A 13792-nucleotide genomic window follows, 5' to 3' on the forward strand; every position below is an offset into this window, starting at 1 on the left:
TTTAACCTCTCTCCAAGGACCGCCTCGGTCAAAACCAATTCAACTAAAGTTGAAGAAACAAGCACCCGCCAGTCATCTTTATGCAATGAGTTGCATGTTAGTCGATGAAACCAGTCTCTCGTAAGCGTACGAGTAATGTTGGTCCGGGCCGCTTCAATCCAACAATACCGCCGAATCGAGAAAAGACTAAGGAGGGCAGCAAATCGAACATCAACGCCCACAAAACCTTTTGTGTTCTACTCGAGATAACATCTACGCATGAACCTAGCTCATGATGCCACTGTTGGGGAACGTTGCATGGGAAACAAAAAATTTCCTACGCACACGAAGACCTATCATGGTGATGTTCATCTACGAGAGGGAGATTTGATCCACATACCCTTATAGATAGCTCAGCAGGAAGCATTAAGAAACGCGGATGATGTAGTGGTACGTCTTCACGATCCGTCCCTCGAACCGACCCACGATCCGTCCCGATCTAGCGCCGAACGGACGACACCTCCGCGTTTAGCACACGTACAGCTCGTTGACGACCTCGGCCTTCTTGATCCAGCAAGAGAGACGGAGAAGTAGATGAGTTCTCCGGCAGCGTGACGGCGCGCCGGTGTTGGTGATGATCTATTCCTGAGGACTCCGCCCGAGCTCCGTAGAAATCTAATCTAGAGGAAGAACTACGAGGTGTAGGTTTGAGTTGCACGTGGCAAAGTTGTTGGAAATATGCCCTAGAGGTAATAATAAAATGGTTATTATCATATTTCCTTGTTCATGATAATCGTCTATTGTTCATGCTATAATTGTATTAACAGGAAACAGTAATACATGTGTGAATAAATAGATCACAATGTGTCCCTAGCAAGCTTCTAGTTGGCTAGCTCGTTGATCAATAGATGATCATGGTTTCCTGGTCATGGGCATTAGATGTCATTGATAACGGGATCACATCATTAGGAGAATGATGTGATGGACAAGACCCAATCCTGAGCATAGCACTAGATCGTATTGTTCGTATGCTAAAGCTTTTCTAATGTCAAGTGTCTTTTCCTTCGACCATGAGATTATGCAACTCCCGGATAACGTAGGAGTACTTTGGGTGTATCAAACGTCACAACGTAACTGGGTGACTATAAAGGTGCACTAAGGGTACCTCCGAAAGTATCTGTTGGGTTGGCACGAATCAAGATCGGGATTTGTCACTCCGTATGACGGAGAGGTATCTCTGGGCCCACTCGGTAGAACATCAGCATGAGCTCAATGTGACTAAGGAGTTAGTCACAAGATGGCATGCTACGAAACGAGTAAAGAGACTTACCGGTAACGATATTGAACAAGGTATAGGTATACCGACGATCGAATCTCGGGCAAGTTCTATACCGACAGACAAAGGGAATTGTATACGGGATTGATTGAATCCTTGACATCGTGGTTCATCCGATGAGATCATCGTCGAACGTGTGGGAGCCACCATGGGTATCAAGATCCCGCTGATGGTTATTGGCGAGAGAGCGTCTCGGTCATGTCTGCATGCTTCCCGGACCCGTAGGGTCTACACACTTAAGGTTCGATGACGCTAGGGTTATAGGGAAATGTTATACGAGGTTACCGAAAGTTGTTCGGAGTCCCGGATGAGATCTCGGACGTCACGAGGAGCTCTGGAATGGTCCGGAGGTAAATATTGATATATAGGATGGATCATTTTGGACGCCGGAAATGTTTCGGGCATCACCGGTAGCGTACCGGGACCACCGGGACCACCGGAAATGGTCCCGGGGGTCCACCGGGAGGGGCCACCAGGCCCAAGAGGTAGCATGGGCCAAAAGGGGGAGGGCAACCAGCCCAAAGTGGGTTGGTGCGCCTCCCACAAGAGGCCCAAGGCGCAGGAGGGAGAAAGGGGGGAAGGGAACCCTAGCGCTGGTGGGCCTAAGGCCCACCTAAGGGGTGCGCCACCCCTTCCCCCTGCCCTAGCCACCACACCTCCCATCTGGGGGGGCTGCCGCACCACCTAGGGGGGAAACCCTAGGGGTGGCACCCCCTCCCCTCCTCCTATAAATACCTAGGGGTTTGGGGCTGTTGGGGTACACCGTTTCTTCTCCCTTCGGCGCAGCCCTGCTCCCCTCCTTCCTCCTCCTCCCACGGTGCTTGGCGAAGCCCTGCCGGGAGACCTCGTCTCTCCATCGACACCACGCCGTCGTGCTGCCGGAGATCTTCCCCAACCTCTCCCTCCTCCTTGCTGGATAAAGGTGCGGGAGACGTCACCGGGCTGCACGTGTGTTGAACGCGGAGGTGTCGTGGTTCGGCACTAGATCGGAATCACACCGCGATCTGAATCGCCGCGAGTACGACTCCATCAACCGCGTTCTAGTAACGCTTCCGCTTAGCGATCTTAAAAGGTATGAAGATGCACTCACCCCTCTCTCGTTGTTGGTCTCTCCATAGGAAGATCTGAATATGCGTAGGAATTTTTTTGAATTTATGCTACGTTACCCAACAAAAGTTGTGTCCCAAAACAGGCCTAAACCTCTAGTATATATAGGAGGAGCCAAGGGGTGGGGCAAAGCCCTACGACGCCAGCCAAGGAGGCCTCCTTGGGTCCGCCGACTTGGGGAAGGGAGGAGTCCTTCTCCAATCCCACTTGGATTGGGACTCCTTCCTTATTTTCCCACCTCTTTTGGATTTTCCACTTTTTCCTCATGGGCTTTCCTTGGATGACTTTGTCAGCCCATTATACCTTATTGTACATCCAATAAACCCGCGTGGACCCCTTGGGGCGTGGTGGGCCCACCCAGTGGGCCCCCGAAACCCATTCGTCACTCTCGGTACGCTGTCGGCAATGCCCGAAAACCTTCCGGAATCCAAACACCAACTTCCTATATATCAATCTTCGTTTTCAGACCATTCCGGAAACCCTCGTGACGTCTGTGATATTATCCGGGACTTCGAACAACCTTCGTTCACCAACACATATAACTCAACTATACTAAAACTTCATCGAACCTTAAGTGTGCAGACCCTGCGGGTTCGAGAACTATGCAGACATGACCCGAGACACTTCTCGGTCAATATCCAATAGCGGGACCTGGATGCCCATATTGGATCCTACATATTCTACAAAGATCTTAACGGTTGAACCTGAGTGCCAAGGATTCATATAATCCCGTATGTCATTCCCTTTGTCCTTCGGTATGTTACTTGCTCGAGATTCGACCGTCGGCATCCGCATACCTATTTCAATCTCGTTACCGGCAAGTCTCTTTACTCGTTCCGTAATACAAGATCCCGTGACTCACACTTGAATCACATTGCTTGCAAGGCTTATATGTGATGTTGTATTACTGAGTGGACCCCGAGATACCTCTCTGTCACACGGAGTGACAAATCCCAGTCTTGATCCACGTTAACTCAACGGACACCTTCGGAGATACTTGTAGAGCACCTTTATAGTCACCCAGTAACGTTGTGACATTTGATACACACAAGGAATTCCTCCGATGTCAGTGAGTTACATGATCTCATGGTCATAGGAATGAATATTTGACACGCAAAAAACAATAGCAACAAAATAACACGATCACATGCTACGTTTATAATTTGGGTCTTGTCCATCACATGATTCTCCCAATGATGTGATCCCATTATCAAGTGACAAAACTTGTCTATGGTCAGGAAACCTTGACCATCTTTGATCAACGAGCTAGTCAACTAGAGGCTTACTAGGGACAGTGTTTTGTCTATGTATCCACACATGCATTTGTGTTTTCAATCAATACAATTATAGCATAAATAATAAACGATTATCATGAACAAAGAAATATAATAATAACTAATTTATTATTGCCTCTAGGGCATATTTCCAACAGCCTCCAACATAGGAAGCTTAATGATACTCCCTTTGTCTCCCCCTCCGTCCCATGATATAAGAGCGTTTCTGACACTATATTAGTTTCAAAAATGCTCTTATATTATGGGACGGAGGGAGTAGTATATTGAAGTTCATTGCTTGCCCAACAAGTTTTACTTGTAGAAATTGACCCAGTAATTATATTTGAGATAAATACACCCACGGTCACTGTAATTGCGACGGAAGCACAATACGATCATTCGACTTTGAAATATGCTCAATACGGTCACCGAATACGATTTGACATGAAAATACGGTCACTGTAGCATGTACGTGGTGTGTACACCTCTAGTTTGACCAACTGTTGACCGCCACATTGTGCTCTCGGATTTGGGCAATTTTGCATGGAGGTGTTTTCTGTAAAAAAAAAGCCAAAATCTCCAATTCCCTCAAATCCCTAACCCTCACTGCACCGCTTCGTTCTCTTCTATCCCATCCCTCGCTCCGCTCTGCTTCCCCACCACCTCGCTCTGCTCCCCCACCACCATCACCGTCGTCGAATCCGCTGCCAGTTCCTTCCTCTCTGGTGGTCATGTCTGCGGCAAGCTCCTCCTTTGATGTCCGTCGCCGGGCGCTGGGGCTTCCTCTGGTCCGCTGCCCTTCCTGCAAGAAGGTACGCATGTGTGCTCACTAACATATATTTTCACCATGAAAGCCATAGTCCTATTGTCATATGATGCCCACAAATACCATGTGCAGTCTTCATCACACTTTGCTTTCAATCTCTTCCTGTCATTCACAGGCAACTTGATATCAACTTTGTTCTGACATGAGTACTCTCTGATGGCAGTCCTCAACAACTCTACGCTCTCAAATACCTGCCCAACATGAAACTTTGGCCTGCGAAGATCCTCTTCTCTAAAGGATTTGAACTTCAAATTGAGCTCTTCATCATCTGAATCAGGAGCCCACAAATCATCAGTCTCAGATATGTCTTCATCAGAGTGGTATGCTTCTTTCCCTTTCTCTTGATTGGTAGGAACCGCTTGCTCTTTCCCTTTTTTGCTTTGCTTTCTCATTTGATCTCTTTTCATGTTTCTTCTCTGGTTCATCTTCATCTACATTATCTGCATACAGATCATCATCACCATGTCCTATCTCATTGTCACTGTCCACAAGCAGATCAGGCTCATAATCTTCATCTTTTGTATCACTTGATACATCCTCTTCTTCCAGTGCATAGTTCAACTGGTTCTGCCTGTCACTCCTCCTCATTCTTATGTTTCCATCTGCATCACCTTCTTGCACACCATCTGCTTGTTCGTCATTACCCACATCTGTCTGTATTGATGCCCTCTTAACAAACTCAAATTGATTGACATCATCAGTTGCATCATAATCAGGATAGACTACTTGAATAGGAATAGGTGCTTCCACTCCTCTTCCAAACTCTACTTCTGCATGTTCTTCTCCATGCCCTGCTTCTGCCTCAGCTTCTCCATGCTCTGCTTCTGCCTCAGCTTCTCCATTCTCTGCTTCTGCATTCTCTGCATTGGTATGCACTCTCCTTGTTGGGCTAAAAACTTGAGGCAGGCTAGCTCTTGGATGATTCAAAACATCATCCTCACTAAGGTTAGCTCTGAAGCTATCATCATGATCCAAATAAAGACTGAAAAAGTGGTGACCAATATCAACAAACATGAGCATTCTGCCAGCCTGTTCATCATCAGTTATTGCCCTGACCATTTGTGCTAAGTGTAAGCATAGGGACACAGTAAAAAAACCTTAAGCCTCCCTGCCATCTCATAACCTATTTCTTCCACAAGATTTTCAATCATTATAGGAGATCAGATGACCCTTTCCACTTGATCATACCAAATGGCATGGCCATTCACATAAGAACGGTTCCTGCCATGGCCAAGAAAAAACCCACCACGGTTGATCTCCACCAAAAAATTGCTATTTCGACGACGTGACACAACAACAAAAGTACTACATGCATCAGAATCTCTCTGTTTAACTCTCAAAAACCCTAACCCCCAATTCCCTTAACCCCCAAATCCTGACTGAAAACCCTAGAACAATCGGTCCAATCTTGCAACTACAACACATCTTAGATGGAAACACGGTCCTAAAAGGAGGTTCTTTGACGGTCCAATCGCAATGCACAAACCCGACGAGAAGAACAAGGAGGACGGATACTTACTGTAGACAGGGGATGCGCCCCTTCTGCGCGACGAACAGGGGCCATCGTCGACGCCTCCCACAAGAAGAACACGTGCGGTGGCGCCGCCTATGCAACCGCGGAGGACCTCAGCGCCTCAGCTTGCCTGCACCGTCGATGATCGCCGGGGGCGGCGTCGCCTAAGCTGATGCTCCCCTGTTTCCAATCAAAGACGAAGAGGCGACGTGAGTGGAGCGGTGGTGAATGGGTGGATTGTGTGATGGTCAAGGGGCTAGACGCAAAAAAAAGACGGCCACGCCTCCACAGTTCAACACCTAGCCTGGAGGACCGGTCAACACGTGTTCAACCGCGTACGTGCCATAGTGACCGTATTTTCACATCAAATTGCATTCGGTGACCTATTAAGCGTATTTCAAAGTTGAATGACTGTATTGTGCTTCCGTTGCAATTACAGTGGCCGTGGGTGTATTTATCTCATTATATTTTCAGGGTTGCAAATGGCCAGTTGGCTTTGGCCTTGTGTTGGATGCAGTATGCACGGGCTACTCAATTTCATGCATCGTGGGATAAGTGATTGCTCACAAGGGGCAGGCAATATGTACATGATCTCATCTGCAATTGCTGCTCAGTTTCAGATCGATGCTAACGAGTACAGCACCAAGTAACAGCAGGGAAGAAAGAGATGGCAAGTAAAGCTTTCCACTCACAACATGCCATCTTCACAATTCTCATTGTATTGTATAATGGGAATCCAAGTATACACAGTAGAATAGCAATCAACATCCCTGTTTGTGTTTGGGCAATGACCAAACTGGCCATAACGCAGTGGCACCGCCGCTACTCTTAAAATAGTGACATTGTTTCTGCATCAGAAGAAATGCCTTTTATCTCCGACGTAGAGAATGTGTGGTGGCCTCTCACTGGGCGCTTCAAGAAACTTATATAAACTCTGGCTCTGCCTCGTTCCCGTCAGCAGAAGCGCCCTGTTGCAAGGGGTTTCTCAAATACGGCGAGTCTTTGTACTTGGCATACTCCGGCAAATCTAGGGCGTTCTCTGCGATTCTCCCGTCCTCGTGAATCCTTTCTATCAAGCTCTCGAGCGAAGGAAAGTTTGCCTAAGCATTTCAAAAGTAGTTTCACTATCTAGTCACTGAAAACAGAACCTATTCTTTGCCAGTATAAATGTCGTTTGGTTCTCAGTTACCTCGGGTCGTATGTACCCAACAATAACAAGGCGCAGCTCCTCTCCATAGAAGTCCTCATCAAAACCATGAAGCAGCCATGGTTCCTGAAACCAATGCAACTTAGAGCAAAATAATACAGCTAAACAAGGAACGGCCTGTGTAAAGAGCACTCACGATAGTCTTCTCTGTGTTATCAAAGTAAGGGTTCCAGCCAATGCTCATGACCATCTTGTATATGCCTCGCTTCGAAAGTCCAGCCCACCCGAAGTATACACCTGATGTATGCTCTGACAGTATGTCGGAAAAGTTTTCTGCAGCCAAGTTCGCTACAAGACAGGTAAAAAATTATCAGTGACCAAGAAGAATTGAGTGCACTACTTACTACCAAGAAAATTAAAAGGGGAAACTGGTAGAGCATATATTTTAGTTACAACAGGATATATTTCACCCAAAATGGGACAAAATTTCCAGAGTTTCAGGACTGTCCTTTTTTTATCATGTGAAACTAGTTTCCCTGTGACATTTCTATATATCTGGTCGACTAATTAAGTTGACGCACGCATATTTAACCCGAGTCATTAAGTAGACCTACCAAAGTTGCTTTGTCATATAATTGAAGGGGACAAGTCTAAATATAAACCAAAACCCAGTGTTCCTAAACAACATCCAATTCGGTTAGGTGCTCACCAACCAGCTTCAAACGATTGATGTATCTAAGAAACACACAGCGTCAGCTATTCTAGAGGCATGGGTTTCTCAAAGCAATTTTTCTAGTAATGCAAAACACAGAACTGATATTTGGAAGTAGGCCAGCTAACTGGGGTAGCATCTGAAATGGTCAATCAATGAACAAAATGAATAACATAGTACTCCCTCCGTACCAAAATAAGGGTCACTGATCTAGTACAACTTCATGACAAAACCATTTATAGAAGTGATAGCATGCAAAGTCAGTGAATTGTTCTAGACACTTAAAACCTTGAAAACATGCTAGTGATATCTTTACTTATATAATATTAATATGTCAACCATACCTGTTGGTATTCCTAGTACTTTAGAACCACGGCCGAATCCTTTGATCACAGGTCCACCAATAAACCATGGGTCTATTGGTAAGGTACCTTCAATCCCTGGGCAGAAAATTGATAAACAGTTAAGTTGAATATGTCGATATTGTTCTAAGATAATCATAAATGGATAGTCCCAAGAGTTAGATCATACAATCATTGAAGGGTGGCAAACCCCATTTTTCAGGCTTTAAGTCAAGGAGGGAGTTGATAATCTCATCAGCAGAACTGAATTCATCGGTCCTTTTGGGTACTGAAGGGACAGCAATGACATGCATTCCTGCAGCTTTGCCAGCCGTAACACCTGGCCTGGCACAATCATTAGTTGGAAATATCAAAGGTAATATGGTTACTAAAACACTGCACGCTAAAATATAAGTTTGGGGACCAGTAATGTTAGTGTAGATGTGGTGGATGTAAACATAATATCTACAGAAATATATGGAACAGTGATGCATCTGCATTTCTACATAATTCAAAATTCTGTGCTGTGCACATTGGCATAGCTTTCTAATTAGTATTATTAATTAAATTCATCAAGTTGTACAACTGTAAGCTGTTATGGTGTGGAAGATCAATCATATCAGAATTTATCTGTCAAAAAGACAGACATTGTTCTTCTTTTAACATAAAGCAAGAATAACATTTTTTTGACATTCATAAAAGCTATCAGATGGTTACTGAAGCTATGTTTTTATTACTATGTAGCTTTAAGAGAAAAGAAAACCAAACTTCCATGCCTATTCAAGCATATCAAAAGAATGAATTTCTGTTCCATCAAAAAGTGCTAGGTGTTCCACTGAAAACATGTCAATATTACTTAACCAAGGAAGAACTTACACAGAATCCTCAATTACTAGGCAATTTGAAGGATCGGCATTCATTCTTTTTGCAGCTTCCAGAAATCTTGAATATCACCACACCAGCAGAACATGAGTAACTAAATGAGATCAGTTTGATAAATCTATAGGGTATCAGTAACGAAAACGTTATATAGCACAATGCCTTACATTTCTGGGGATGGCTTTCCTAACTCTACTTCATCAGCACCAACAAGTGCAGAGAAATACTCTTTCCATCCTATCCATCATAAGAGTAAAACTAAGTCATATATCATTCCATCAAATACAAAGAAGAACACGAAAAAAATCCAGGTATCCCTGAAGCATGGAAAACTGGAAAAGGATACCTTGATGGCACGAGATTTTGGACTCAATGTTTGATCTTGAAGAGTTGGAAGCTATAGCAGCTGGCACCCTGCTACTCTTCAAATGTTTTATTAACCGATTAGCTCCAGGAAGAGCTTTTAAGTTACCCCATCTGCAATATGAAATTTAATATGCTACTCATATATCTGAAGGAAGCAAGTGAAAATTCCACAGGCCAGTTTTTTTCTTCAAGACAAATCATGCACATTACAGCATGAGAAAATTGTAGTAGTTCTATCATCATGCCCAATACCAGTCACAACCTTACAACAAGTTACTGTAAGGGAATCTTTACAAATGCTTTCATTAGACACGAGACATTTCCTTTTCATTTCTATTAAAGTACTTTCTGCACTATACATGAAGTTCACTTTGGTGCTTAAATTGCATCAAAAGAGCGTTGACCTAAGAACTAAACTAATTCTGCTGCTGATTTACAGAAATTCTTCTGTAGTGACTTGTCAAACGGACTGTGCAATCTAAAAGCATATAGTAGCATAATTTAAGTATGTACTAATAAAAGACAGAGATATTGAAGTCACCCTACATACATATAAATCACATTGTATTATTATCATATTCATAGTATAACCAACATGCAGATGTTAATGTATAACATGTGCACATGCAGATGTTAATGTATAACATGTGCACATGCAGATGAAAACTCAAGAACATAGGCACACCTCAAAGGCATGATTTAAGACTTCTAGTGGCAGCATTAGGGAGAGAGATTAACAAACTAGCCTATCAGGGATATTCAGTAATTCATAAGAAATTACAGGGAGAAAGTAAATGGGCACAAAAAGATATACATGCACGCACAAAAAAAATGTTCTTAAAAAGACTGAACTAAATAATCTACGTTATCAAGCGAATGACCTGATGCAGCCACGAAATGTACAAATTTTTCACTACAGTAACATGGTAATATGCATTTTGTGAAATATACACAAGTATATAAAGAGGCTGGGTGACATTACTGCTCACTGAACATTGGATTAATCAATGAGAGGAACTCTTCGGTGGAGTAAGGGAGGCCGTAATCTTCTAAAACAACAGCTGCAGCTTCATAAGGCGTCTTTCCAACATACTTGTGAGCATTCTTGCTATCCCACCTTTTCCCATTTTTAACAAGAAATGGTTTCAGCACTTGGCTTACGATGCAATCTGCCAAATTGGACAACCAAGGTAAGCAGAAATGAGCACTCAGCATTTATTTAACTTGGAAAGATCAAACAATAGAGGAAATATTTGGAACTCCCGGTCACCTGTATTTAAAAGGGTACCATCCAAATCAAGAATGACATGGGAAATAAGGCGAGTAATGGGCTTCGGTGCTGCCATTTCCAAGGACGGGTGAGCTAAATGCAGCAAGAGACAAATTATTTGGGAAGCCCAACCTGACATGTAGCAAAAACAATTCAGGCACAAGCAATGTTTTTCTGATGATTTAATATGTGTATACAATTACATATTACAACTAAAGTAGGAGTAAAAAACAGTAAAAGATCCTATCCTTGGTTTTTAAACCTGAGACTATTTTTTTCCAAAGTAGGACCGCTATTTACAGTAGCATAGAAATTTTACAGGAGTACAAGTGTTTGGCTGAGCTGACTTTGGTAATCACCTCCAAACTAGTGAGGCTACCTCGATGGTGTGCCGGGTGTATGAAGGTCAGTGTGATTTAGTTAATCGCTGGATAAAAACAAATAACCTCATACCTCAATGCCCAAAGACTGGGAAGGGGCAAACGCAGCAGGAACAAGATTAGGGGAACGGCAACGCGCGTGAGAGGCGGGAGTCGGGGTGTGGTCGGGGTAGAGGCGTGATTGAGGTGCCTGTGGTGAAGCTAAGGTACGACGTGGCGGAGGATGAATTGTTTTTTAGGTACGGCGGCCGAGACTGCCAGTGAAACTTCCTCGTCGCCGACCACCGTTGCCTGCTTGGCTGCGGCTACCACTCCTACTGCTAGCCGCTAGCGCTAGGGCGTGCGTCGGTGCCGTCCGCTTGGCCGCCGGCACCACCGCTCCTCCAAGCTGCCGCTAGCCACTAGGGTTGGCGCATCGCTTGTGGTGTGGTGTGTTCGGCTGTTCCTGCTCGTAGTTTTCTTTCTTTCTTCGAGGAGTCCTGTTCGTGGCTTGTGAGCATCTCCAACAGCAAGTGTATATTTGGATGATGGTCTATAAAGATTATCTCGTATACACGTCCAATTTTGCATCAGAATATCCATATACACAATGTCTATATTCTCTGTACTATATTTTAATATATCTTGTAACTGCCAATTCAACTACCATTTCAGTAGTAATTCAAACGATTTATAATTGCAGTGGCATCAGCTACTCTTGCTCCTTAACTGGATTTATATTTCTCTAAACAAGTAGCACTAGCAACATCTCTAATCACAAAATCTCGTCATAAACCTTTATCTCCTTTCATTTGCACACAAATGACAAGTATGATATGGTAGAGACATTCAGTAGCAGCCAAAAAATTAGTACTCAACTGTAACAAATTTCTCTATCTCATTTTTATATATCAACAGGAGCAATGTTCTGTATTAGCAGCAGCAGCATATTCAGTAGGAAGCACACACATGTATACTGCTGGACAGTGGCGGACCCAGGAATTAAATTAAGGGTGTGCACATTCTAAAAAAAATCTACTCAATCCAAGTGTAACATAATATGGCAAAAGTATAACATAAATAGCTCTATTCAAATCTCAGAACCATTTAGTTCATAAAATATATCCCAAATGTGCTCGGTTACAATACAAAAGGGCTTACATGAAAGAAACAGAAGTAGAAAATTACAAACTAGGTAACTCTACGTCGTTGGATTGCCATGAAAACATAACTATGTCATCTTCACTTACTTCCATGAACACATCCCGCTCAATGAATGTCACCAAATAATTATTCAAGCAATCATCACCCATACTAGTCCTCAATTTATTTTTTACTAGATTCATTATAGAAAATACCTTTTAACACTCGCCGTTGCCACAAGTAAAATCAATATCAATTTGATGAGTAAGTAGACCAAATCATAAAGATCATGCTTCTTTGTTGCAACAAACAAAATAGAGAGCTCACCAATATTAATTGCATTTCTAAACCTATCATCTTGTCTCATATCATCAATAAAAGTAGCAAGTTGAAATTCTAGCCTTATCAAATCCGTGCTTGATATATCCATGGGATAGAATTCAGCAAGTCTTATTACCTTGAGTGCATCATGGCTTTGAATATAATTGTTTGGTGACATTCATTGAGCAAGATGTGTTCATGAAAGTAAGTGAAGATGACATAGTTGACGCTTTCATGGCAATACAACAACGTAGAGCTACTTAGTGTTGTAATTTTTCTAATTCTGTTTTTTCATATAAGCCTTTTGTATTGTAACCGAGCACATTTGGAATATATTTTATGAATTAAATGATTGTGAGATTTGAATTGAGTTATTTATGTTATTCTTTTGGCATATTTTATTACACTTGGATTAAGTAGGAAAAAAATTAGAGTGTGCACACCCTTCATTTCATTCATGGGTCCGCCACTGCTTCAGTTCTACAATTAAAATATAATGTCAGCAAGACTACAATAACAAAAGAGATCCAGGCATCCAGCTGCTCTGTGTTTAAACAATTAAACTCACCCTGTCACCCACGAGGCCACGACTAGCAGCGTCGGAGCGGGGAAGGACCGGAGCCCGGAGGAAACCGCGGCGGCTGGGCGGGCAGCGCCGGAACGGGGGAGGACCGGACTCACCGGAGGAGACCACGGCGGGCGGCGGCTGGCCCTGGCCCTGGCCGGGCAGCGACGGAGCGAGGGAGCCGGGGTGGACCGGAGGACGGGAGGAGCGGGGGAGCCGGGAACGAGACCTGAGCGGCGGCGGCGGCGACCGCGCGCGAGCGCCAAGAAGCGGCGGCGGCCGGGCGCGAGCGGGGAGCGGGCGAGGACGCGAGGTCGGTCCTCTGCTCCGCTCTGCCTCTCTCGCTGAGAGTCGGATTGGGAAAAGGATGAGATGGGCCTGGCCACTGGGCTCTGATAAAAAAGTCATATTATATATATATATATATTTTTCCTACTTATAAAGGTTGGAGTTGGTGATGAGTTCACATGTGGAACCAACAACCTTCACGAATAAACAAATGCATCTCTACCCACATTGAGAGTAGCAACCTTTCATGAACATAAATAAACAAATGTATTTGTACTCACGTACCGGATCAAAAACAAATAAACAATACACTACTATTCATGAGAGGCTAACACTTAGGCACAAATAACAAATGCAGAATACGAC

The 13792-nt window shown here is 43.8% G+C and overlaps 1 protein-coding gene across 2 annotated transcripts; it reads right to left on the reverse strand.

Annotated features, from left to right (window-relative positions):
- Positions 1–6716: 6716 nt before the first annotated feature.
- On the reverse strand, positions 6717–13519 carry LOC123430407 (bifunctional riboflavin kinase/FMN phosphatase). 2 transcript variants are annotated; one of them, XM_045114279.1, is made up of 12 exons: positions 13142–13519; positions 13017–13053; positions 10751–10882; positions 10463–10649; positions 9461–9591; positions 9282–9351; positions 9112–9177; positions 8426–8580; positions 8239–8334; positions 7379–7530; positions 7225–7308; positions 6717–7135 (listed from the first exon to the last, which is right to left on the reverse strand). In XM_045114279.1, exons 2-12 carry the CDS (start codon positions 13030–13032, stop codon positions 6959–6961), a joined length of 1266 nt encoding a protein of 421 aa, XP_044970214.1. In that variant the 5' UTR covers positions 13033–13053; positions 13142–13519; the 3' UTR covers positions 6717–6958. The 2 variants fall into 2 exon arrangements, with proteins under 2 accessions (XP_044970214.1, XP_044970222.1); XM_045114287.1 differs by lacking the exons at positions 13017–13053; positions 13142–13519 and adding an exon at positions 11989–12209.
- Positions 13520–13792: the final 273 nt, after the last annotated feature.

This window comes from Hordeum vulgare, chromosome 1H (assembly GCF_904849725.1).
Source record: "Hordeum vulgare subsp. vulgare chromosome 1H, MorexV3_pseudomolecules_assembly, whole genome shotgun sequence".
NCBI classification, from domain to species: Eukaryota; Viridiplantae; Streptophyta; class Magnoliopsida; order Poales; family Poaceae; genus Hordeum; species Hordeum vulgare.

Coding starts and splice junctions, on each gene's coding strand:
- LOC123430407 (XM_045114279.1), bottom strand. Junction 8,335..8,425: donor TTTGCCACCCTTCAATGATT/GTATGATCTAAC, acceptor TTTTCTGCCCAG/GGATTGAAGGTACCTTACCA. Junction 7,531..8,238: donor AGTACTAGGAATACCAACAG/GTATGGTTGACA, acceptor CCTGTCTTGTAG/CGAACTTGGCTGCAGAAAAC.